This window comes from Mycteria americana, chromosome 3 (genome assembly GCF_035582795.1).
Source record: "Mycteria americana isolate JAX WOST 10 ecotype Jacksonville Zoo and Gardens chromosome 3, USCA_MyAme_1.0, whole genome shotgun sequence".
Lineage (NCBI taxonomy): Eukaryota > Metazoa > Chordata > Aves > Ciconiiformes > Ciconiidae > Mycteria > Mycteria americana.
The window spans coordinates 61829887-61855308 of record NC_134367.1 but is presented as its reverse complement, the minus strand read 5'-3'; the positions used below and the strand labels follow the sequence as shown (position 1 = coordinate 61855308).

Genomic DNA, 25422 nt, shown 5'->3' with positions numbered 1-25422 from the left:
ATCACACTAATGGTATTTATACAGACATGTGAGGAGGTATGACACAGTCCATTCAAATGGTTTAGCCAGCACAAAATATTCATATCTGTCTATCTATTCAAATATCTGCACTTCGTTCACTACTTTGGCGTCTTAGTCCTTTAAGAACTGTAGGAAAGGTGAGAAAAGTGAACCTCTCAATTATATAAGGTGAAAAAGTAAATTTGAAGCAAAAATTATTTTAAACAAAAAAAATTAGAGAGGAAGTACCTACGGTCTGGTAGGTAGACATCATAAAAAGGTGAAAAAAGATTAAAAGATCAGCAAGAGAAAGGAAACTAAGTGGGAATTTTAACACCTGAAGTTGAAAGGAAGCCAGTAAGGCAGAAGTGGTACAGAATTTAGGAGTAAGCTATTCATATTTTTAAGTGATACCCTTATTATTTTTTCCTAGAGAAAACATTAGACTTCAATGAGGAACAATGCTTAGCAGCAATCCAAAATAGCAAGTCAGAAGCAAGCTTTTAGGAAATTACAAGTAGAAAACATAATTAGACCACTATAAATCCATGGTTCACCCACACCTTGAATACCACTGTCACCTCATCTTAAAATTAGCATATACATACTGGAAAAAGCTCAGAGAAGGTCAAGAAGATGATGAAATGAATGAATATCTTCCATATAAAAATAACAACAGAATAGGGTAGGACTCTTCAGCCTGGAAAATAGATGACTTAAGTAAAAATATGCCAGAAATCTCTAAAATGATAAATGGCATGAGGAAAGTGGTTACAGATTGACTGCTCACCAAATCTTCCAGTACAAGAATGGCAGTTCATCAAATGAAACCAGTGGTAGCCAAGTAAAATGAAACAAAAGGAGGGGATTCTTTATACAACAGGTACCAGATATATGGAACTAATTGCCAAAGGATGTTAGGATGCAAGAACTCCAAAGGGTTCTGAGGTAAAGATGGAAAAGTATTTGGACTATGGATTCATCAACAGTATGAAAAGTGCAAAACACATCAGGATGAGGAAATCCCATAAGCTGAAAAAGTGTTGGATATAAAATACAGCTCTAATATCTAAGTTATTTTTAAATCCATTTTCATGCACTGCTTTACTTATTAAAAACCAATATTACAAAAAACCTGCATATTCCTCTGTGGATATAACTTTTTTTTTTTAATTTGGTTACGTCTACATAGTAAATGTCATGCTGAAAGTAGGTTGACATTGTTGAAGTAAATGACCCAGTGCTTTACCACTGATTAGTCATTTAAAAGGTGCATTTGGGCTGTGCTACTCAAAAATGTGTAAGTAGCAGATACGCAACTATATTACCTCTTTAATAATAGTCTGATAGTCATTATCAATATAGTTATATCAACTCTCTGATAGTCACATCGACTGCTTCACAAGTGCCACTTGCTGAAAAGAAACAAGAAACACCCAGGGCTGTGTTTGATCTGAAGCATCTAGACAACCATTTTGGAAATTTGGTACACTTTGCATACTGCAATTAGGTGGCATTCTCATTTCTAGAAACAGATTACTTTCCTTCAAATATAGGGCTAATACCATTTTTCGATCTTTAAATGTCAAGGTAGATCATTCTCAGCAACTCAAAATAACGTATGAAAAGCATCTCACAGGAGGATCAGAGATTGTTTCTCTTATTCGGTACAAGGAAATATTTACTGAATCCTGAAATTTCACCTCTCCATTGCCTTGTTAGGATGACTACAAATATATGGCTTTCTTCATTGGTTACAATTTGTGGCAGAGATACATTTATGGATTTCGTCTCATGATACCAAACTAGTATTGCAGTAATTAGCAGGGAGTGATGTTCACAGCATCCTGATACAGCTAATCTACATCCCAGTTTCATTCTTCCATGAAATATGAAATACAACAACACAAGTAACAATGTGATGGAAAGCCAAAAAGCTCACAATTGCATATGTTTATCTGGTGATGGGGCGGTATGAGATACAAAAATAAAAAAAATTATAAATGTAAAAGCTTTCATTAAGGATTGAGATAAATGAATATTTAACACATCTTCCCCACTGCCCTCCCTCCCTCTCCAAACTCTCCATTAGTACTGACATTGTTAATATTTTCAACTCCCTCCCTGACTACAAAAAAGGTAAGCTGAATGTGTTCCTGAAGAAAGAGCCAGATAGTATAAGAGATCGCTAACCTATCTCTGTCTTGGGTAGGACTCAAAAACATCTAGAAAGGGTTTCAACATTGTTGTCCTGTTCATCTAGTCTCTACAGCAAGGTTAAGAGCAAGTGCAGACTACATAACCAGGAAGTAGAAACTAGATAGCACTGCTACCCTGAGCAAGAACTTCAGGAGAACACTTTGCATCTGATAATTCTGGCAAAGGGCAACTGGGATTGAAAAAGAGACAAGTGTTATCTCTGTGTCCTGCCAAGAGATTTTTCCATTGGCTACACCCACACACTTACACATACAAACACTTCTGAAGGAGAAGCATTCCTCATCTACAGCCACTTGAGCTTCTGCTCTCTTAATCCCTCCTTTTCATATTAAATCTGCCTACCAAACTGACAAATAATGCTCAGCATTGGTAACTTCTGTGTAACCTAAACTCTACTCAATGGAAGAAATATCCTTTGAGGCAGCATCTTCTGCAGACAGATTCTGCCCACAAAGAGGGAGGGATTTCTTCCCTTTGTAAGTTTACGTACCTTCCACACAACAATAATGATTATCATTTTTGAAAAAGAACTTTCTGTCAGAACTCCTCTATGTGATGACACCAATATGGGCCAGGGAGTCAATTGGCTATTCCAATTAAGATTTAATAAGGTGGGAATTAAATTCACACCCTTCCTCTTGGTTTTTATACTTTCAGAAAGCCTCATTGTAGAGAAACTCAATGTTTCCCAGAACATGAGCGTTTTTTCTCCTTGACTTCTTAGTAAAAGCAAGTGCTTTCCTATCAGATTAATTAAACCTTTCTCTCACTGTCTTCACTGGATTTGACTTTCAGTCTCTGCCTGCACAGAGAATTACTTTATATTAAAGAAACAACAAACTGTGACAGTGTGCTTCCCCTGCCCCCAACCTTTATCTCCTGTAACCCTGCTCAGGTGATAACCACCACTGGTGGTTGTAATGGATGCATCCGGTCACAATGGCTGCATCCGCTCAAAGTGGATTCGGGAGACATAACAATACAATAGCCAAGGGCTACTGTGCAATGCGCCCACCTAAGAAACTAAAATCTGTGGTCAGTATGCAAATATGGCTCTGAGTCAATCCTCTTACCCCCATAAATAGTGAGCAGCCCAAGAGCCCTTTGAGCTCTCCTGCACAGCAGCGGGCTGCACGCCAGGATCCCTTCTTGAGTAGGGACTCTTCTCAAGGTTAGTCCTCGAGGTTGAGAGATTCCTTGCCACAACAGATCCTCGGTAAGTGACTAATAGCATGCTAAACTATGAAATCTTAGCTAAGTGATATAAAGGATTGATTGTGCATATATAATCCTTTAGACATAAACTGTTGACCAAGTCTGGGACTAGGATTGGATCCAGCCGCACCTAGACTCCTCTCTGAGAAGGAGTTTAGAAAGCAAGGGGATCCTTTTCTGAACCTCATGACTCAATGGGAGGGGCCTCACTGACAGTTTTGGCTGACCCTGTCCTCTATGCAGTAAATAATCAAGGGTACCTCACCATCGAATCTTGTTAAATAATCAAGTGTACCTTGCCATCGAATCACTGTTGCATTGAACTTTGTTAACTCCCTGTTCTATATCCATAAACTATATTTTTACTTCTCTCTTATGAGTGAAGTGCACTCACTCCATCCGTGACACAAACCAATTATTTTTGACCTAAATATTTTTTCCTAGCCTATACAAAATACTCTAAATCTATGTATGTTTGAAGAATGCTTTTTGTAAGTGTAACCTCCTCTTTTTATTTCCTATCAAACTACAGGTCAGGTAAAATGTGTCATTTTCTGTGAAAAGATATACATTTTCCCAATATGTTATAGTGATCAACTGGTGCACCTGAAGTCTTCAGAGGGTCCAGCTTTGAAACAACTGAAAGCAAGAGGGAAGATTCCCATGTAGCAAAAAATAAATACTATACATGCTAGTTCAAACAAGCATTTACTAAAAGAGATCTTCATAGATCTCAAAGAAAAAAAAAGTATGACATTGAAAGTTAATGTCCAGAGGCTTACATCCACCTAGTCATCAAGGTAAAGAAGCTGTGACACAAATTGTAGTCTAGCAGAAGAAGAAAGAATTCAATAAAAAAAGTACAAACTAGATGTAAACATCAGAGGCTCCTGTGTCAGGGAAATGAAGCAAAAATCACTATGGTAACCCACTAATTTGTAGTTCTCAACCTAATGATCATGTGAGGAAATAAAGAAGAAAAGAAATACCATTATGATACAGTGTTTAAGTAAAGATGAAAATGTCACAAAATGGGCATTCTTCTTTACCCAAAAATAGCAGCCTCATCCCGCCAGCTATTAACCCTTATGTAAACAACTCTTTCTCAGTTAGTGCCAAAAAAAATTCCCATTAAAGCAAGAAACATCAATTCAGTAAAAGTCAGTGAGTAACTCATTAATATAACTGATCTCTTTCAGTTCTTTTTCTGGCTTGGGGACACTGAGACAACAGAACTTGTTTTTTCATTTTGAAATACTATTTTGGGGAACTTTAGCATTTACATTTATTGATGGCATATCAGAAACATAAATGCTAAAAGTTTACCTTTGCCAGTGTGATATAGAGACACTCTGGTCTCCCTATGATTTTTTCAGGTATCACTGATCTTAGACAGTGTGGAAACAGGAATGCTAACAACCTTTCTGCATTCAAGACTACACTTTTAGAGAAATTTCCTTATTTGAGAATGTCTCGGTTTTGTTCATTTAGAAGCTGTCATTATGCAATTTTCCATTAATTCATGAAAATACTCAACAAAATTATTTTATATAAATAATCCTTGGTCTACAGATTGTTTATTCACATTTGACTGAGCGAACTTAAACTTGTCATAGTTACACTGACCTGAAGATAAATCACATGGGGTTTTTGTTTGTTTGTTGTCTTTTTGTTCTTGTTGTTCTAGTTGTTGTTGGCTTTAACTCTGTGATTGGCCAAGAGAATATTACTGGTGCAAACAGTGACACTATTAAATGCCCAAAGTATTTTGCTTAGCATTAACATTTCTGGAAATACTCTAATCAATCAAGTCACTGACTAAAATGGTTGTTGAAAGTATACATGAAAAGAACATATTCTGCTTTTTCTAAGATGACAATTTTAACTTAAGGCCCTACTGTAGATGTAGATTTGGCTTTGCAACTGGCTTGCCAACCTATGCTCCTTCTGCACTTCATCAGGTTTCCCGATGTACACCAGAATGGTGTGCCTAAATAGCTCATGGGTTTTCAAGCAAAGGAAAGGTACTTAATGTACATTTCATAACTCTGTCAGTCTTACAAAATGTCTGTAATATCTGATACATAGAACAAAAGTCCTACCCTGGAACAAAAATAAATTATATGCAGATGCAGTTCCACTGAAAAAACAGGAGCCAGGCAAATACCACCTACAACACAATTGCAAGTAAATCTGATGTTGGTATGAATTGTATTATTTTTCATGTTACATGTTTGATGAAATATGAAAAAGAATTAACCTGGGTTAGTTCTGTGTTAATGCTACATATTTCATAATGCAGTCTACAGCTACTCAGACATATGAAACTAGTGTTTTACTTATGAAAAGAATATTGTTAAAAATGTAAGCTGATTAATTCATGTGGAATGCTACTCTTCGAGTCACTATAAAAGTTAAGCTTTAGGCTTTTCATTTCAAGATATTCTCCCTCTATTAGGGCCATAACTCAGATTAATAACTACCTGTGTGAGGTAAGATTAATTTAGGGTGGCTTAAATCATATGCCTTTCATAAAGTATGCCTGTATCTAGCAATTCCCCTTTTCCAAGTGGAATGGAACAGATGCATTCCTCCCTTCAAAGTCTTCTTCCCTTTTAAAGAAACTGCTTATCAGATGCTGGTCATTTACCAGATTTAGGACAGAACACCAATTACAGCACATCAGGCCAAGTTAAAATTTATTAATTGCATACTTAAGATCGGAATTAAGTTCCACTCAATTCTGCAGGCCTTAAGCCAATGTTTCAGCCACAGATATATACCGGCATGCTGAATAAAAGCCCTTTGCTGTTTAACTCAGCCAATGAAGTACACAAAGAGGCACTGGTTTAACCAAGAGGACAGCAGACTACTGGAATCAATATCTGTCTGCAAGAGAATTAGATAATCAAAGAAATCGAACAATGTAAATTAAATTAATTATTGGAATAATTACTTTGGCATTATCTTTTCACTGCAGACATGTTCTCCCAAAGAAACTGTATAAAATTTCTTTGCAAGTGATAAACTGCTAACTCATGTTCTGTTCACCCCTCAAAAAGCACCCAGCTGGAAACATTCTGAAAACATAGCATATGTGTATGCACTGTTTCTTTTAATATGACTCTATCTGCTCCTGCTAGATTTTACATGAACAAATACCTATTCAAACAATACAAATACAAACAATACAACTACGAAGACAAACTATTTGCGATGATTTTTCCTAGATGTGCAACTGATTTCATATCTGATAACTCATACGAGACTCCTTTAGATCCAAGTTTACATCTTTTTAAAGTGTATCAGCAGGATATTTTCACTGAAAGCTATTTTTGCAGCTGGCATTGGAAATTTCCTGTGAACATAAACAAACCATACGTACCTATATCCAGTACTCAAAAATAATTGTATTAACGATTTTGTATGTGAATGTTGCTTTGCATGTAGAGGAACAAAAGAGAGTAAGTTTGTACCTCTTTATATGGAGATATGCCATTAAAAAAGTGGAACAGAAAAAATTAACAGAAGGATAAATATTGAGGCTAAAATATCACAGAACATCATTAGACATCAAAGAATCTGTAAGTAAATAAATAATACAGATCTAGTGCACATTCAAGTCACGTTATTTCCTTGAATTACCAAGTTGTGTGCAAAGCAAGTGTTGGAAAAAAAATCTGTGAAAAAAATACACAGTTGTTGGAATTTGGTACACATAGCTTTCCCTCTCTTCATTTTAAGTAGCTGAAATTACTGTATTTTCAGCTACAGATGTTACATTTGCCTTGTTCTTTCAATCACAGATCCTCATTCTCACCTCCACCACATCTTTTCTACACCCTCAGTTAAAACAAATGACTGGTCCATGATTCATGTGCCTGGACTCATGATGAAATAGCAGAGGCCTCTGACAGGAGAAGAATGAATAGGTATATGCAGGGGCAGAGGGTCAGTTACAAACTCTTAAATGCAATAAATTAAACTCTGAGTAAAATCATTACCATTTAACATCCTAGCTTATACACAGGGACTGAAAATGCAACTCAAAGAAAAGTCTTTTAATGACTTCACTGGGTCCATGAGTTTTCCCAGTATTCTCCCCTTTGTTCACAAGTGACACTGGAACATATTTCAAGCACCTAATGTTGTCTGAAAGTACTAGTGCCTACTTCTACCTAACAACTCTTTTACCTCTTGGTTTACTTTGTCGAATATGCTTACAGTGTACCTTGTATGTATTTATATAGGACCACGTAAGATGAGGCTTTTAAAATTGCAAATAGACTACCTCCCCACCTTTCAAGCATACCAAAACCTTCTGTCTACTCAAGGCAGGTATTTGCCAATTAAGAAAAGGGGTTTTTTTTCTGCCAGGTTACAGTGCATGGAATAACATCTGATCTTACCTCTCCATTCTCCAGAGGATGGATTTTGGAATAATAAGAAGTGCATATGACTTCATCATCTTTTATATAGGATGGAGTTCCAGGACGGGGATGAATGTTGTAGCGTGTCAGGCACTCACTGTCTGTGATAGCATAATACTGCCACGGTTGGTAGTCTACACCATCCAGTGAACGCTCTAATATCCAATTCCCAGGTCGAGGTGAGTTAGCTGCTTTCACAATAACATACGCAATCTGGAAAATCTGAAAAATAAACAAATTGTTAAAATATATGTAAATACATAATTATAAATTAATTCCAAATTCTTAATAGCTACCAAACTAAGAAAAGTAAACATGATAATGTTTGATTTTTTTCCCCCTCAAAAATGCAATATGGCCTCAGCTTCCATTGAAACTCTAACTACAGAAATAAATTCTCCACTAACATTTCTGAAAAAAGATTAGTTGCATTACGCCAACAGAGACTTTGAAAATAGAATTAAAAACCACTCTAAATTCCACATAACTTAGTAGGTAATTGCTAAGCTGCAGTTTCAGCCAAACATTTGCAAAGTTTGTTTTCAAGTATTTTCAATTTGTAGAAGTGGGTTTGTTTCTGTATGTGTATTTATAGACACACACTTTCTGCAATGTTTAAGAGTTGCCAAACTCTGTTACAACTTCATCGCTGTTAAGAAAAAACATAGGTTTAAGCTATTGAAAGGTAATCATATTGTGCTGAAATCATTCTAGAAAACATTCTTGTTTCAATCACATGACTCGGCACTGTGGCCATAAATAAGCTTTATAGGACAGAGACACATCAAATATCACTATAAATGGAATGTAAGCATGTAATCAATGCTCATTATGGTCCATTTCACCTGCCTATTCAATTGATTTATCAAGGTTTATTTCTGTTTACAGGCTTGCTGGAATGCAAGCCACAAACAATACATTTGCAATTGCAGAATGACATACATTAGTGATGCAGTTTTCTGTTGGTTTGGTTTTTTTAACTTAGTAACATCTAGATGCTACAGATGTAGAACTGAAGCTAAGGAAAGGAAACAGCTATTTCCATTAGAAAAGCAGAACACATAGCAAGTTAATATTTTTAAGATGCAGTGCTGTGAGTCTGCACATGAGGATGCCAGAAGGCATCATGGAGAGAACAGTGTTGATTTAATACTTAATGCTTTCTATATTGGATAGTCATTGTAAAGAAGCTGCATGATTCAGACCTAGTCCACACAAAATCTGTTGTGAATACTTAGACAATCAGTAACGCTGGTGAAAGAAGATCCTACAGTAATCGATGAAAGAAACAGTAAGAAGACTCAAATTGTTTTTTAATAACCACCAGTATTATTATAAAATAGAAATTATGTTAAGTGGCAGAGTACTGCAAATACTACAGTACATTTGGTGATGGAGGCAAAGAAAATGTTCATCTCAAATTATCATTCCTGCCTTCTGTGTAGATGCTGAGAACATGGTAAGATCCACAATAGCTTCAGTCAGGAAGTCAAATCACTAACAACCAAAGTATTTCAGTGGGCATAAGAAGTGGGTGAGGCTGTATTTATTTCAGCCTGAAAAACATATGTGTAGCGGTGCATTTGTGGAGGATTATCTCAAGTAATCAATATTTTTCTTCAATAGCATAAAAGAAAATCTCCAGAGACAAGGAGAAACCTGTGTTTCCATTGTTTCAACAGGAATCATACAATCACTTGTCGCCTGTTTCACAGATGCCCTTTCCTCTCTTAAAATCATTTATAGATATATTCCATTGTGGCCACAAATAACTATAACTGTAACTATACTGGATCAGTGTCACCAATACTGTTTACAGTAAACAGAGAAAAACACAACATTAATATACTCTCCAAACTGTTCCCCCCAGTTAAGCTCTTTGAAATGAAAGAAAATAGCTGGAGTGTTTAATCATTTATTATTTCCTAAGGAAGGTAATGAGCAACAGCTATATATCAAGAGTTATTTTGTACATTGTCCTTTGCATGAGTAGAGTCCAATGTACAATGTAAATTGTTTTTATACCAGCATGATCTAGTCAAACCACATAAACTCTTTCAGCTCCAGCCATTCAGAATAGAGATGTCATTCTAGACTACTTCTAAATACTTTTTAAAAAAATTTTTAAATAAGTGTTTTACTCCAAGTTCTCATAATAAGACTATTCCTTATATGTTGAAGGGATAACAACTAAGGTTAAACACATTGCTAGGGCTTCTACCGTGGAAGATCTGTGGTTTAGGACATATCTGACAATAAATTCATAATCTTAGGTGTGCATATATAATTTCCTTTGTGGAAGTCCTAAAGTTTGCAAAACTTCACAGAAGAGTCAATGTTAAATACTGCCTTTAGCCAAAACAACATTTAGCTCTGCAAACATCTTGGATGCATTGGCTCTGTGGGGTCAAGAGGCATAATCAACAGGGAGTCTTTTTTTGTTTGCTTGCTTTGAAACACTAGGCTGTGTGGGAGAGTGAAACTTTTTACAGTTACTTTTCAAATTAGAGCCCTATTTCAATAACATTTCCTGCACATTCTGCTGAAGATTTGTTTGAAGTCTCATTTCTTACCTTCTGGGATAGCGTACAGTTTGACTGCAATTTATTATATACCTTTGGCTTTGATTACTTTTTGCATATTTTGTAAATGGAACTGCAACAACATTTTATAAAAAAAGCAGTGGAGAGGAAACAGCATATTGCAGGTCATAGTGGGGTGAACGTTATTTCTCTTAATCTAAACTTGACATCTAAACTTGACAATGAAAAAAGCTTGTTAACGTAAATAAAAGAGTACACGAGAAGGGTTGTTTTGCCCTACTAATCAATTACAGTTTTCGGCCTGCCCCAGTCTATTACTACTGTCCACGCCTCTGAGAGTTCCTGTAGTGCTTTCTGCAACAGCGCCAAGCTATCTGCAACCCACTGACACGTGAAACATTCTCTTTTCTCCTTCACGTCTCTGTTCACGAGTGGAACTGAAATACTGTTTTGTATAAAACAAAATTATTTCCTGGGCAGAGAAACAGAGCTGGAACTAAAGACCAGAATTTGTAAATGTTGGTAGGCTGTTAATGCCAACTGCAGTCAAGGGAAGATGAGCGAGCACATGCAGCAAAAACATGCCCTGGTTGATATTATTCCTGATCTTTCTCACTAACGCTAGGCTCAAGAAAGTATAGGATGCTAATCCATGCTTCTTAGAAACACCTTTTCTCTGGGGGACAACTAGACTTGTAGAGCTTTAGCATGAATCAGGAAGATGGTTGTCCCAGCTTAGAGAGAGCTCCACTAGTCACTACCAGCTCATCACAGCGCTATGACACAGACAACAAACATAGTGTATTCTTTAATGTGCTTTCTGAACAAGTTGACAGCAACAACTAGTGCAGAAAAACAGACTAAAATTAATGGCAGATGTATGATGATTCTCAAAGCAAGTCAACGTCATGGAAACATTGACTCCTACTAATTGGAAAACTGTCTTTCTCCAGGTACATGAGTAACCTTTCTTTTATTGTGGACTTGCTTAGCAAATGGTATTCTGGTTACTGTAATACAACCAGCTAGAACTTAGTGACATGAGAATACTAATACCAGTAAAGTCTAATGTATCACTGAGTTTTGCTGTATTTGTTTCCACAATCAAAAAAAGTGAATCTGCTCAGCTTTCTGGAGCCAAGTTTCTGAGTAAATTGTAACACTGAGCTTCTGTTCCCACAGAGTAATTGCCTGGTTTACTTTTCAAATAGCATCAATAAGCTGACACTTGTCAATTGATATAATAATTGTACATTCTTAGAGCACATTTGGTTTTGTACAAGTCCAATACAATGTCACCTGGAGACCAAAGTTTGCTGATACAAATGTGAAAATGGAGCAATACCAAGCTGCCTAGTAGCGTGTCCATTAACACAGCTGCCAAAGTGCAGCTGGCGCTTTTTTCTACTTCTCTGCTCTTGTGACCATAGTGTAATTATGGGAGTGGGAGGGAAATAGTCTAAATAGTCCTTTAAGTTTTTCCCAAATTATAGACAACATAATCCTCAAGATGAGAAACAAAATGAGTCTTGGGTCTCATTTTCACTGGTAATTGTCTCAGCAGTGAGATCTGCGAAGCACATATTGTGAGGAACAGTTCCATAAGTTATAGCACGGTATCTTCTTATGAATGCCTCATAAGACATAGAAAAGTGCATCCTACTATACAGGATAATTTGCTACACTAATATTATTCAGATAGAGCTGAAGTGAATCATTAATCTGCATAGGGTTAGCTAGTGAAGCAGGAAATCTCATTGTGTCTGACTCCCACCTGCGCTTCTATTTAAAAAATAAATCCTTCAGTTAGAAACCGTTCATGTAAGTCAGTATATCATCAGAGAAAAAAATACAGTACCACACAATTCTATAGGAGTATTTCAATTTCATTTTCCCAACAGAGGAATGTAATAGCTCTAATGGAGGCTTCCATCAGCAATCTTGTGTAAACTGTGTATATACTTATTTAACGTAATTATATTATGCTGTTGATTATTATTCCAGTTCAGTGGTGAAGTAAACATTTTTTTGAGAAGAGTGCAGAATTTAGGCAAGGGTTTGATTCCTTACAGGCTGGCATAAATACTGTTGAAACTTGTGGCCTTAAATATCCCACACATTTATTTAAGCAGCCATTCAAAAGTGCTATTAGGGACAGCAAAGCACTGCAGACAGACTCGCCTTGTCCCAGTGTGAAATCCATCCGGATGAGTCAACTGAGAAAGCTATCTCCGAACGCCCTGCAGGCTAACAGGGCTTCTTGGCTACAGGGGAGTACGACTCATTAAGAGAAGCAGGGGAAGGAACATTTTTGGAGTGTGTAAAACTTATTATGGGACGTGTTAAGGGGATTGTGTAAATGTGTGAGACTTACTACGGAACATTTAGGGGAGGGACCAGAGGTGGGGAAAGGGAGGGAACAAGTGTAAGATAGAGGAAAACGGAGGTAAAAGGAACCGTTTGACTGTAAATAGCTAGCTGGTCAGCATGTTTGTCCTGACCTCAGTCACTGAAGTCTGTCCTATTTTCTCATTAAATCCTGTTTCTAAGTATCTTCCATTTAGGTGCGCCCCCTCTTTTGAGTGGGTATGTGTGAACAAGAGTTAACTTCAAGCTCGACTAGCCAGCAAGTAGAAGAGGTCTGAGAACCAGCAATTAGAGTAGGGCTGCAAATCTCCAAGGCTCTTCTGTTTGGGTGCCAGCAACTGGGGACACCAGTGAGATCTGGGGCCAGCTAGTGGATAGATTATCTAAGGCCAGCTACTGAGGTGTTGCATGTTGTGTATGCATCCATAGATGTACGCACACACACACATGCCCCCGCAGACTTTAATCTTAATCAGCCGGAGAGGAAGAACAGGGAGAGGCAGCCTGTGCTGTGTTTATGCGTTCATGTGGGTGCTGATAGGGCACTGTGGTCTATTTATGTTGCTCTGTGCAGCCGTGTGTGTGTGTGTGTTTCACTCTCTCAGAAATATGAGATCTGCCTTGCTACAGTCTTAACGTGAAGTCAGAGCCACAGCAGCCTTGCATGCATCAGGCTACCAGTTTCAGTAACTTCTAGTACCTAGGATGAGCAACAATCAGGAACCACAGACCTAAACAAATCCTCAATGCACTTAAAACGGTGTTCCTTGACTTCTATCTTTACACTCAGGTATAAAAACAACTGTTATATATGCAGGACGTCATGCATATCAAATTAAATATCACATTTGCACTATCTTTCATTTTGGAATAGCCTCTCCTTCTACAGGCTTAAGACATGAAACAGACCATATTAAGACTTCTGCTAATGAGCTAAAGCAGAGGTTTTGTGAGTTTGAGAAACAGCTCCTCTTATTCTCAGAGGCTGATATCAACTCCTTATGATTCTATGTGGGCAGTCAATTTTCAAGTCACATGTGCTGTTATGGATTGTTGTTTGTGTCTATTGTTTATGAAAGAGAGTAGACAATTTTGATGCAAGAATTTTCAAACAATTGGCTATTTAAGACACAACTGACCTTCTCATTTTAGTCTCACATCCAACTCAGAGAAAAAGCCTAATTTAGAAATGGAGTAGCTCTCCAGGTTCCTCAAATGACCAACTAGAACGTATCTGATGCCCATCTACAAGAAGGGCCGGAAGGAGGATCTGGGGAACTACAGGCCTGTCAGCCTGACCTCGGTGCCAGGGAACGTTATGGAGCTGATCATCTTGAGTGCCACCAACGCAGCACATATGGGACAACCAGGTGATCAGGCCCAGTCAGCATGGGTTTATGGAAGGCAGGTCCTGTTAACTAACCTGATCTCCTTCTACGACAAGGTGACCCACTTAGTGGATGAGGGAAAGGCTGTGGATGTTGTCTATCTAGACTTTAGTAAAGCCTTTCACACCGATTCCCACAGCATTCTCCTGGAGAAACTGGCTGCTCATGGCTTGGATGGGCATACTCTTCGCTGGGTAAAAAAAATGGCTGGATGGCCCAGCCCAAAGAGTGGTGGTGGAGTTAAATCCAGTTGGCAGCTGGTCACAAGCGGTGTCCCCCAGGGCTCAGTATTGGGGCCAGTCCTGTTTAATATCTTTATCAATGATCTGGACGAGGGGATTGAGTGCACCCACTGTAAGTTTGCAGACAACACCAAGTTGGGCGGGAGTGATGATCTGCTTGAGGGGAGGAAGGCTCTGCAGAGGGATCTGGACAGGCTGGATTGATGGGCTGAGGCCAATTGTATGAGGTTCAACAAGGCTAAGTGCCAGGTCTGCACTTGGGTCACAACAACCCCATGCAACGCTACAGGGTTGGGGAAGAGTGGCTGGAAGGCTCCCCGGCAGAAAAGGACCTGGGAGTGTTGGTCGACAGCTGCCTGAATATGAGCCAGCAGTGTGCCCAGGTGGCCAAGAAGGCCAATAGCATCCTGGTTTGTATCAGGAGTAGTGTGGCCAGCAGGACTAGGGAAGTGACCGTGCCCCTGTACTCGGCACTGGTGAGGCCGCACCTCGAATACCGTGTTCAGTTTTGGGCCCCTCACTACAAGAGAGACATTGAGGGGCTGGAGCGTGTCCAGAGAAGGGCAACGGAGCTGGTGAAGGGTCTGGAGCACAAGTCTGATGAGGAGCGGCTGAGGGACCTGGGGCTGTTTAGCCTGGAGAAAAGGAGGCTGAGGGGAGACCTTATTGCTCTCTACAACTACCTGAAAGGAGGTTGTAGAGAGGTGGGGGTCGGTCTCTTCTCCCAAGTAACAAGCGATAGGACAAGAGGAAATGACCTCAAGTTGCACCAGGGGAGGTTTAGATTGGATATTAGGAAAAATTTCTTGACCAAAAGGGTTGTCCAGCATTGGAACAGGCTGCCCAGGGAAGTGGTTGAGTCACCATCCCTGGAGGTGTTTAGAAGACGTGTAGATGTGGTGCTTAGGGACATGGTTTAGGGGTGGACTTGGCAGTGTTAGGTTAACGGCTGGACTTGATGATCTTAAAGGTCTTTTCCAACCTAAACGATTCTATGATTCTATGATCTTTTTCTATTGCTGTCCTCATAGACAGTGGCCATGGTTTCAAACATTCTGCTCACAGTTAGAAATTCTGTAATTGAAAATGTTGGCATGGGAAAAAAAAAGATGCTTAGCAGGATTCAGCTAATACCAGTTTAGAGAGCTGAACAGCTCCCCGCCATGCTGCAGTTTGCCTTCTAATAACAATGTCTCTCTTGTTCATCTGAGCTGCTTCCAACTGAAATGCTGCTACCAGATGGGGAATTTGGTCTGAAAGATGCACATGCTTGATTCCAACATAGGTTTTTTTTCCAGAAGGTTGCAAACAATTCTGGTTGCTAGCTAGCAGGGCATCATCTGTCCCAGAAAAATTGTGTCTACGAGTGTCATGCAAAATAAGATGTCCACAGCACTTCGTGGGAAAAACTGAGAAAGATTTTACCATAGCAAACCTTGAAAAGCTCTAAGGTGGGTGTCTCCAAATCAAGCCAAGTTTCAGTTAGAAATCTTCCACCTTTTCTAATTAGACAAAAATTCACTCATGTACAATGCTCAGTCGCATTCAGTTAATACCTGCAGAACATGCATTTAAAAAAAAAAAATTTAAAAATACTTCAACTTAGAACAATCTCAGCTTTCTCCCTCCCCTGTATGTAACTGCTAGAGGGGCTGCAGGTTCCTTTAAGAACGTTTTCTTCTCCTTGAGAAAAATAGATCCTTTATTAATACCTCTCAACTTTTGGTCATGTTATAAGTAAAAGATGATTATAACTTGTGTCATTTAAAAAAAAAAATAAAAGCGAAGTCTATTAAAGCAGTGCACTTTATAAAATGTCAAACTGTAAAGCTCTCAAGTTGTCCAGCTGTTGAATATCTAAGATACATTAAGCCAAATGGAGTGAGTCAGCACCTGTAAAGTTTCTGGCAATGTCAGCTTTGTTCTTTGTAATTTTCTCTGTTGGTTTTCTCCATTACCCACTGTTCAGTTGTTTGTGAAGGCCTCAAAAAGAACAGCTGCTTTCTATTGACCATTTTTGCTGCTCATCATTGGCCTAGTGTACACCAGAATTGAGGGCTAAAGTTAGTAATTTCTTTTCACAGTGCTTTCAAATAATAGCAGAAAGCAATTTCTTTTCTCTTTATTTCCTAAGGCTAATCACTTCTTGCCATGGAGAGAGAGTATCATGAGGAAAGGAAAATTGATGGAAATGCCAATATTCAAACTTTTCTTCTTCAAACCTAGACAATAGGAGCGAAGAACAGAAAAGGTGATTCTTCTATTTTGATGCTAAAACACAGAATAATTTTTTTTTTTTTCTTCATCCAAGAACTGATGCTCAGCCTGGGTCCAGTAGTGTTGAGAGTACCCAGGGTAAAGTGTTCTCATTTCCTTCAGTGAGGTTTCCATGCAGTGTCCTCTCACCAGCTGTCTGTGTCCACTAGTGTCCTCTCACCAGAGTGACATGCCTGTTCCTCTAGCTTGAGAAGAAAAGAACTATCACGGCCATTTTTTTAGGCTCCATTTAAAGCTCTACAATGCACAAACCTTGAAACCTAAACATTTAAAAACTATTCTCAATCTCCTCACCTATTACAGACTCATACCAAGTCTTTACATTTTAATTACATAATGGGAATATTAAATTTAACATAGATAAAACTATTTAGTCAGGTACAGGAATAGCACATAACAATCTGCTTTTCCTAGAGAATGCTTACTTTTCTTATACAATCATAAAATGGTTTGGGTTGGAAAGGACCTTTGAAGATCTAGTCCAATGCTCCTGCCTTCTGACTTAAGTGGGGACATGTTGCACTAGAAGGCTGACTACTCAGTAGTTCCCTGGGTCCTCTTTATTACCCTTTTTAAAAATAGGTGTGATATTCCCGTTTCTCAAGTCACTGGGGACTTCGCCTGACTGCCATGGCTTTTCAAATATGATGGAGAGTGGCTTAGCAACTACATCAGCCAATTCCCTCAGGACCCTGGGATGTATCTCTTTGAAGTTATTCAGGTTTCCTTTTTGTTCAACAGAGAGCAAGTTCACACTGCACTAATTTTATCAATGTGAAATTAAAGATCTTTTCTGCAGACTGCTGTAAAGTATATAAATAAATACTAGTTATTTAGTGAGGCGACATCTGTTACCCACCTTGTAGAGATGGATACAAACAAACATCTGAAACTGTTGTACTGTTAGCATAGAGCATCTTCTGCATTATCAACACTTAAACCTTTAACATTTCCCTGCTGAAACCTTCACAAGCTTTTACTTTGAGTTCTCTAGAAAAGGACATGTTATTCACCATATAAAATGTATGATAAGAGGCATCATCCTGAGGACCTGGGATTTTGATTTGGTTTTGATTGTAAGCTCTTTGAGGTTAAGATCATTGATCCAAATATGAAATAGGCATGTACTAATTTATACCCATTCCCTGAACATGACACAATGTTCTCTCCATCTCAGTCTGGAAATACTGTGCAATACAAACAACTTGAATAATGAAAACATGAATAAAGTAGTACCTTAAGCCTTCAAATAAAAAAATTGAGACTGTTTTCCAAAATATTTTCAGCCTCTTGTTTGCTTCTTTCTTTTAGTCACTTTCTCTTCATATACACCACGCTTCATTTCTTTAGCTAAACACGATACTGGTTAAAAAGGCTTAAAAATATATTCTGGCAGTGTTTCTAAGCTGTCTCATGTCACTAAACTTTGGAAATTTATAAAACATACACAAGGAAAGAAGAAAATAGAAAAGAAATGAGACTCTAGATCTGATTTCCAGATCAAAAAAGTGTATGCATGTTCAGTTTTCATTTTTGCTTTTAGTTCTTAATACTTTTTAAATTATCCTGAGAACTGTTTTAGATGTAGATATGTTGCTGTATGGCATAGCAGGGGATATATGGAATATAAAAAGTGAATTACGAGATGAGTAATTTTATGTTTCCATCTCATAGGCCCCTTTTACAATCAGAATTTACTTATGAATAATTGGAAGACACAACACATTAGGACTCACAACCAAGTGAAAGGTTTATCTTCACCATGAAGTTGTATGTTCTGTGTAAGAACAGACCAAGTCTCTGTTTTTCCATGTTTCGTAGCTGGAGAGATCCAATACATACCCTTCTCTAAGCTTCTTCAGTCAGTCCACATTAGTCCAAACCAAACAAAAAGAGCTACATTAATGACTATTTTTACTGACTGTGTAAACTACATGATTGATAAGCGAGTCTCTAAGTGCTTCCACAGAGCATGTGACCTGCTGCACATGGACTTCACGGAGCAGAGAGAGAGAGAGAGAGAGAATAATTTTGCCATCAATAGATTTGATGAAAGGAATATATCTATATAGTCATTGTTCAGAACAAGGGATGATTTTATGCAGCCCCAAGGCCTATTTAAACATTTACTTTATTACCATCAGTACTTTTTCCTAGAGTGGTTTTAGATCCACCAACAAATCAAGACCATTGCACAGATGAGGAAGAACTCTTGGCGGTTCAGATTCAATGCTCTTGACCAAGCTCTGACCTACTCTGCACATTATTAAGAGTAGCAGCATTTTACTCTGTGCTGTATACTGATATCTGAACACTTTTACATCCTGCTAGCTTAAACAAAAGGCAATTAAAAACAACCTTAAGCATATTTCATGAAATCATTGTATAAATACTGGCACAATGCTGCAAAGCATTACATGACATTCACATGACAAGGTACTTTCTTGCTATTAGGAGTTGCTCTACTCCCCTAAATCTTAACTTACACACAAAACCTTACAAAAAACGAATTAGTCAATTAATAACCTATCTCCTAACACATATTCAGCTGTCCTGTTACCACATGTGTACTACAGAATTTTGTTGCCCATCTTGCAGCATAGACCTTACATTTCAATAATAATTTTGTGATAAACAGCTAGCACAACAGAAGCACTATTTCATGACCACCACTGTCAGCTGCAAAACTCATTTTTTCAAGTTAGCTTTTTATTCATCATGAACTATTCAATGACGACATATTTCTTCAGTAAGGAGAGCAAACTCTGTTCAAGACTAAGACTCCTATGACCTCATTATTTGTCACACCACCATTCTCCCAGGCTCTGTGACTTTCTTGAGAACCATAATTGCCGATAGTACAAAATCAGAAAACCTCATATTCATGTCAGAACATATGTGTCACTCGAGATTTTATAACAGAGTATTTAGGACCTATATCCTGAAACCATTTACCTGAAGGATGGAAAGGTGAATGGCTTTCTTGGTTAAAGCCAAAATAAGAAAATAAAAAGTGGTATGTATATTTACTGTAGTTATCCAGGGAAAATGTAAGGGAAGTAACGTCAGAAAGAAAAACTATAAATTCTCAAAACTTTTTTTAATCTTTGTCAGTGTGTATTATGAACTGAAGCTGAAAGGATTTGCTTACTTAGAAATCTTTCTGACTAACCACAAAGCAATAAAGTTATGGTCTGATTTAGTAAGGAGCATAAAAAGAATTGGGCAAAATAATCCTGTGGAGATTTATTGTTAATACAACTACTCAACCTAGCTAGCAGCACTTTATATGGTGGGTATTACAACGGGTCTTTCAGTACAATAATGGCTTCTTAGCATTTCAGAATGCATTGAAGAGTACTCCCTCCATGTATTACTGCACCACTCATGAAAAACTTTCTTTTTTAATGCTGCGGGAAAGTTAACTTGAGTAACTTCACTAACACCTGTTTGTTAGAACATCTAAAAGCTTAATGCAGCAGGCTCTACTGGAGTTCCAGCTGGCACAGATGTGCACTCTCAACCCTTAGCTAAGGAAAAAGGTCATTCATTTTTCTTTAGGCTTTTGTCTGAGTGATATCAATGTGGAAAACTTTATTCTGAGACAAGAACTGAGCCCTGGATGACATCTGTTACTAGCGTGCATATATTCTCCCCTTCCCATGAAGAGAAAGCCAGGTGGAAAGCTACATAACATAAAGTATACTTGCTAATAGTATATAAACCAGGTAGTTCTTAAAAATGTTCACTGTGATGTCAAAATATTTACTACAGTTCTGTTTGTTTTCACGATTACTAATAATTATGTTTCCAGGTATGTTTCCTATAAATCCTTACTGGTATATTTATGTGTTGTTTGTTTTCTGGTTTTTCTTTTTGCTTTTTTCAAATCATTTCATTATAACCTAACTTCAAATCCAATAGTTCTGCTTTGGTTAAAAAGAATATCAGAAGGGCAAAGTACGGTTCGTTTCATCCTATAGATATCTGATTATTGCATTACCAGCAAATTGTGAAAATAAAGAAATGAAGGGAATTGCTAAAATGTTCAGATTCAAGTCTATGAAGACAACAAAAAAAGAAATTTTAAAAAAATCAGTATTAAAACTAATATCAGTTACACGTGTAAAAATTGGTTGGGGACTTTAATAAAACAGAACAGATCTCATTCTTTTTTTATATTAGTTCCACAGTTGCATTTTCATGGTTTTAGTTGCATCTTTTTCAGGCTGTCGCTTTAACAGTTCATTACCACTTAGGTATAACTGAGCCAGAGAACTGGACTTAGGGTTTTGGGGGGTTTTTTTGAGAGATAATTAAAGCTTTGAATTCTCAAATGTTTACATTACTTCAAAACAGAATGATTCATGTGCAAGAAATACTCAAAACAAATATTCAGGATGACAGCTCTATGTTGCAGACATGGACTGTAGCTCATAGATCAGTACTTTATACTTTCAAGTTTTACAATCAGTTGAAGCCAACGCAGAGCGCCAGCTGCTCCGGAGAGGGGTGGAACTGTTTTCCCCACCACCTCCAGAAATATGTTCCTGCCCCCTCCTCCACGCTGGCATTAAAACCTCACACAGCAAGCCAAATTAGAAAATTGATCTGGCAGAAACCTCACCTCCAAAAAACAAGACAAGATGTAGTTTTCAGTATCAAGGTACTGATCTGGTTCGCTGCATGGCAGCACAAGTGCTAGTGCCAGAACAAGGGAGGCAGCAATGCCTCCCTTTAGCCAGTTTGGGGAAAGTGGGATGCGATGGCGGGGAACAGCAATCACGGAACTGCAGCATCACAGTCTGAACAGCGCGAACAGGCTTTGCTTCTGTTCACATTTCTCTCTTTAGACAAACATTTTTGAAGATGGACAAAACAGACTGACATTTCTTGGTGAAAGGTCTCAGTTTGGATTAATTTTCATTTCTGTTAAATTACTTTCTGGTTTGGGGATGAAGAGAAGCTTTAAACTTTACTTTACAGAAACTGGTTTGAAAGTGTCTCAGACATTTGAAGCACATAATTGTTAGTAAAAGAGAAAAAGAAAATATTAACTGAAAACCTAAGCAAAATGTCTGGACATATATATAAATTTAACACACGAAGACCGACTGGCACTTTATTTTACTAATCTGGTTCTTGTAGCCCAAGAACTAAACAGTGTCCTTAACCTTCTCTTTATTCCTTTAGCTATTCTGATATTTGATATCAGAAGTTATTCAACAGAAAGCTAGCTGTATTTTTTTTTCCCACTGGAAAATGTATTTGGTATTCCAGAGCAGAGAAAATATAACATGAAAACCAAATATCTCCTAGTGATATACATATTCCTATACTACTGCACAGATAGTGTGTAAAGGCTTTTTTAAGATGGTTGTGTTGCTCAACACATTCTGATTCCTTAGCCACTGTTTGGTGAACTGTTATTAGTTAAAATCAAAAAAACCTATAAATCTGTATTAAAAGAAGCAACGTTGTTGGGAAATATCTTATCATTCAATTTACCTTACATTTCACTGTGGCTGTAAGACTGACTTCAGTCAATCCCTAAAGGATTAGTTTAACTGGATCTAATTGTGAGGTTCAACTGTATAGACAAAGACCTACACAATGGGTTCCACTAGTTTTTTGAAACCAGACAACAGGGAGATGGTTCCAGGATCCAAAAATCATGCAACAACTTCTAAATGGCCAAGACTCAAAAACCTGGTTATTTCTTCTTTAAGAAGAAAATAAATTAGACAGGAATGCAGACTGAGTAAATTCATGGTCTCTGCCACTTAATTTGCAATATGACACAGTTCCTAGAATGTGTTTTCAGACTGGCTTTGGAAGGGATGGTGAAACACAGGCAGTCTCATTTACTAGAAACACAAAGAAATGGCTAGTCAGAAAGGGCAGCTTTATTTTTGAGATTACAAAAGTACTCCAAGCCAGTCCTTCCTATAGCAATCTTCTTGTAACCTCCTCAGTCAAACACTAGAAGGGAGAGGGAAGGAGGCCAAAAGTGGGCAGAGAAGTGGTGATGGAAATAAGAATTTAATTGCTCATATAACCTTTCATTAAAAACAGCCATTCTTTAAATTGGTAAACAGGTAGCCTGTCTCAGTCTGGCCACACATCTGGGCAACATCTTCAACACGGTAGTGCAAGACAGTACTTGCCATGCTTGCCTCAAGTCATCCTTGGCTAACAAACATGCGAGCCCTGTTGCTGTGTAACAGTGATGAACTCTTTCTGAAAGAGAGTTGTGCTCCCCCAAGGGATCTGGCTAATGTTGTACATCAAGGGAACCGACAGCTGAAAATAATGTTTCCTTCAAACAGCTATCAGCACAGTCATACTGGCAAAGCAAAGGAGCAAATGACAAGCAAGGTCCACAAGCAAGGTCTCCGCAGGAGGTTCCTCCTCTCTCATACTTCCCTTCTCCCCCAACAAAGGTCAGCAATATTGCATTAAGACGTGGGGGAATGCCACCATTTTGGTGTGTGTAGCATCTGATAGGCTTAACATAAAATCCGGACTCTGTTCAGACACAGAGCTTATGAGGGTACAGACATATTAGCTTTTTAGCTCAGATAAGGAGCATGTTTTTGAGGTGAATCTCCCAACTGTCCCAATTTAGCATGCTTTGGTTCACATCATGAATAGATCGTGGAGCTCACAAACTGGATTCCCTTCAGATAAGAACTAAGCCAGGAGAACGGGTTTAGACACACCTGATTCATTTTAGCTGCTAATGGATATTCAGCCCATGGTCCAGAATAGAGCTAGTCTGAAGTAAAATCCCTGACAAGTGAGCTGTGTCCTCAGCACCAAATAAACACGAGTCCTCTCCCAAGTCTCTCTTCCCTCTCTCCCACTGTGACACGCTCTTTGCTAAAGCAGGCAAAACTGAAGTATCAATATTCAGATTTTTTCCTCAGTCGGTTTCAAATTTTACCCAAATGTTCAAATTATAAGTCACATTTCACATTATGTATAGTAGTCCTCAGCATAGCACATAGCAGCAGATGTATAAACATATTGTGCAACCCAAAATTCAAGCTTTAAAGTAAAAATAATAATTAAAAAAATTCAAGAATTATAAAGCACAGTAACAAAATAATGAATCACAGTCCATATTGTGCATGTGGTATCCGTAACTCAGCTGTGAAATATTACTTTCAGAAATTTATTATATGCTATTTCTGATGTCTATAGCTGTTCTACCTGTAATAAAAAAGAGTGAAGATGTACTTTCCATGGGACTCTTCCTCCCTAATGATCTTTTTTTTCAATTTGGTGGCAACTGTGCACATACAGATTCTGTTTCTCTTCATTGATAGGAGGGGGGGTTTCCCTCCCTCTTAAGCTCTTCCCACAGACTACCACACTGAGCTTTTATAACACTAGTCTGAGTCCTATCCTGTTATTTTCCTGTCCCAGCCTGAATCTCTCCCGTTCATCTTGTCACAGTTTCTTAGTTCTCTCATGTCTGTCTTTTGCCACAGAGCCACTTAGTTGTACAGTCTTGTGTAGAGAAAGCAAAAGCAATCACTCAGTTTTGCAATTCTTTTCCTCTTCCTAGCATTACTCTTATTAAGGATATGTGATATATGTTTGTGACTGTGCACACGCGCGCATGTGTTTGTGTGTTTCTGCTCATAGGTATTAAAATTAATCAAATAACAAAGAAATCATTCAAAACAGATCAAAATCCTCCATTCAAATTATACTTGGACAATACAGAATTTACAAAATAATGAATTTAGCATTAGCATAATATTGCTGTCTACTTTTCGTAAATGCTTTTCAAAATGCTTCTGAGCAAGTCAAGCATTCTTCTCCTACTTCCAGTTATTCAGTTCTCTATATAGTTTCAGAAATGCCACTTCCCAAAGAATAATATGTGCCTCTCAAATAGTAAAGTCCATGAGTCTAAAAACTTACATTCTAAAAAGTAATGAAATACACTTCAGGAGAAGTGGAACTGCACTGATTTCTACATGGAGTCAGAACACATTTTAGACTCCTTCCTCCCTTCCTACAGAAGGAGGGCAGGGGACAGGATGAAAAGGCAAGGTGAAAGAGTTGGACACTATCAGAGCTTAAGGAACTTAAAACTGATGAACTGCAATTGCTTTATAGAGAAATCAACTACATAGCTTAATCAGTTATTCTTGCTCTTGCACCTTATGAGGTGCACCTTATGAGATCTTACAAGGCTCTGAGGAGTGTCAGCCACTTTCTTTTTCTTCAGAAATATATGGCTGGAAAGGATTGCCTGGACACTGAACTGATCCTCCACAGTCTCAGGCAATTAAGATATAGGTATTAAGTAGGTCCAGAATTTTCTGCCAGAACATTAACTCGGGGTCCACCCGAGTTCCACACATCTACGAGTCACATAAAATACTCCAGCACCATTTAAAAAACTATAAAGTAAAAAAGTAAAAAAATCAAACCCCACATAAACATCCTCCTGGCATGAGTATCTTAGCAATATCAAGGGTATTGCCAATGTCCTTGTTCCCCACAACAGCAGGGAATTTGTTAATAAAAGTGTCCTGATGTGTGTAGAAATCAGAAACAGATGGGCTGACCACCTCACCTCAAACTGCCAGCTGGTTTGCCTGTGTATTTGCCAATACTCTACTAATCTTCCACATCACTGTGAAATTAAACCAACTGAGGATCCGGGATAGCATGAGTACAGGGAATATGTTCTCCCTGGAAGTCTAAGCATTTCTGTTTT

At 38.0% G+C, this 25422-nt stretch overlaps 1 protein-coding gene across 1 annotated transcript in view; it reads right to left on the bottom strand.

Annotated features, from left to right (window-relative positions):
- The window catches only part of LAMA2 (laminin subunit alpha 2), a 388353-nt gene that overhangs the window by 259736 nt on the left and 103195 nt on the right, over positions 1-25422 (bottom strand). The window contains exon 4 of the mRNA XM_075497163.1: positions 7845-8087. Within this exon, the coding sequence (XP_075353278.1) occupies positions 7845-8087 (243 nt within the window). The remainder of the gene's footprint in view (positions 1-7844; positions 8088-25422) is intronic.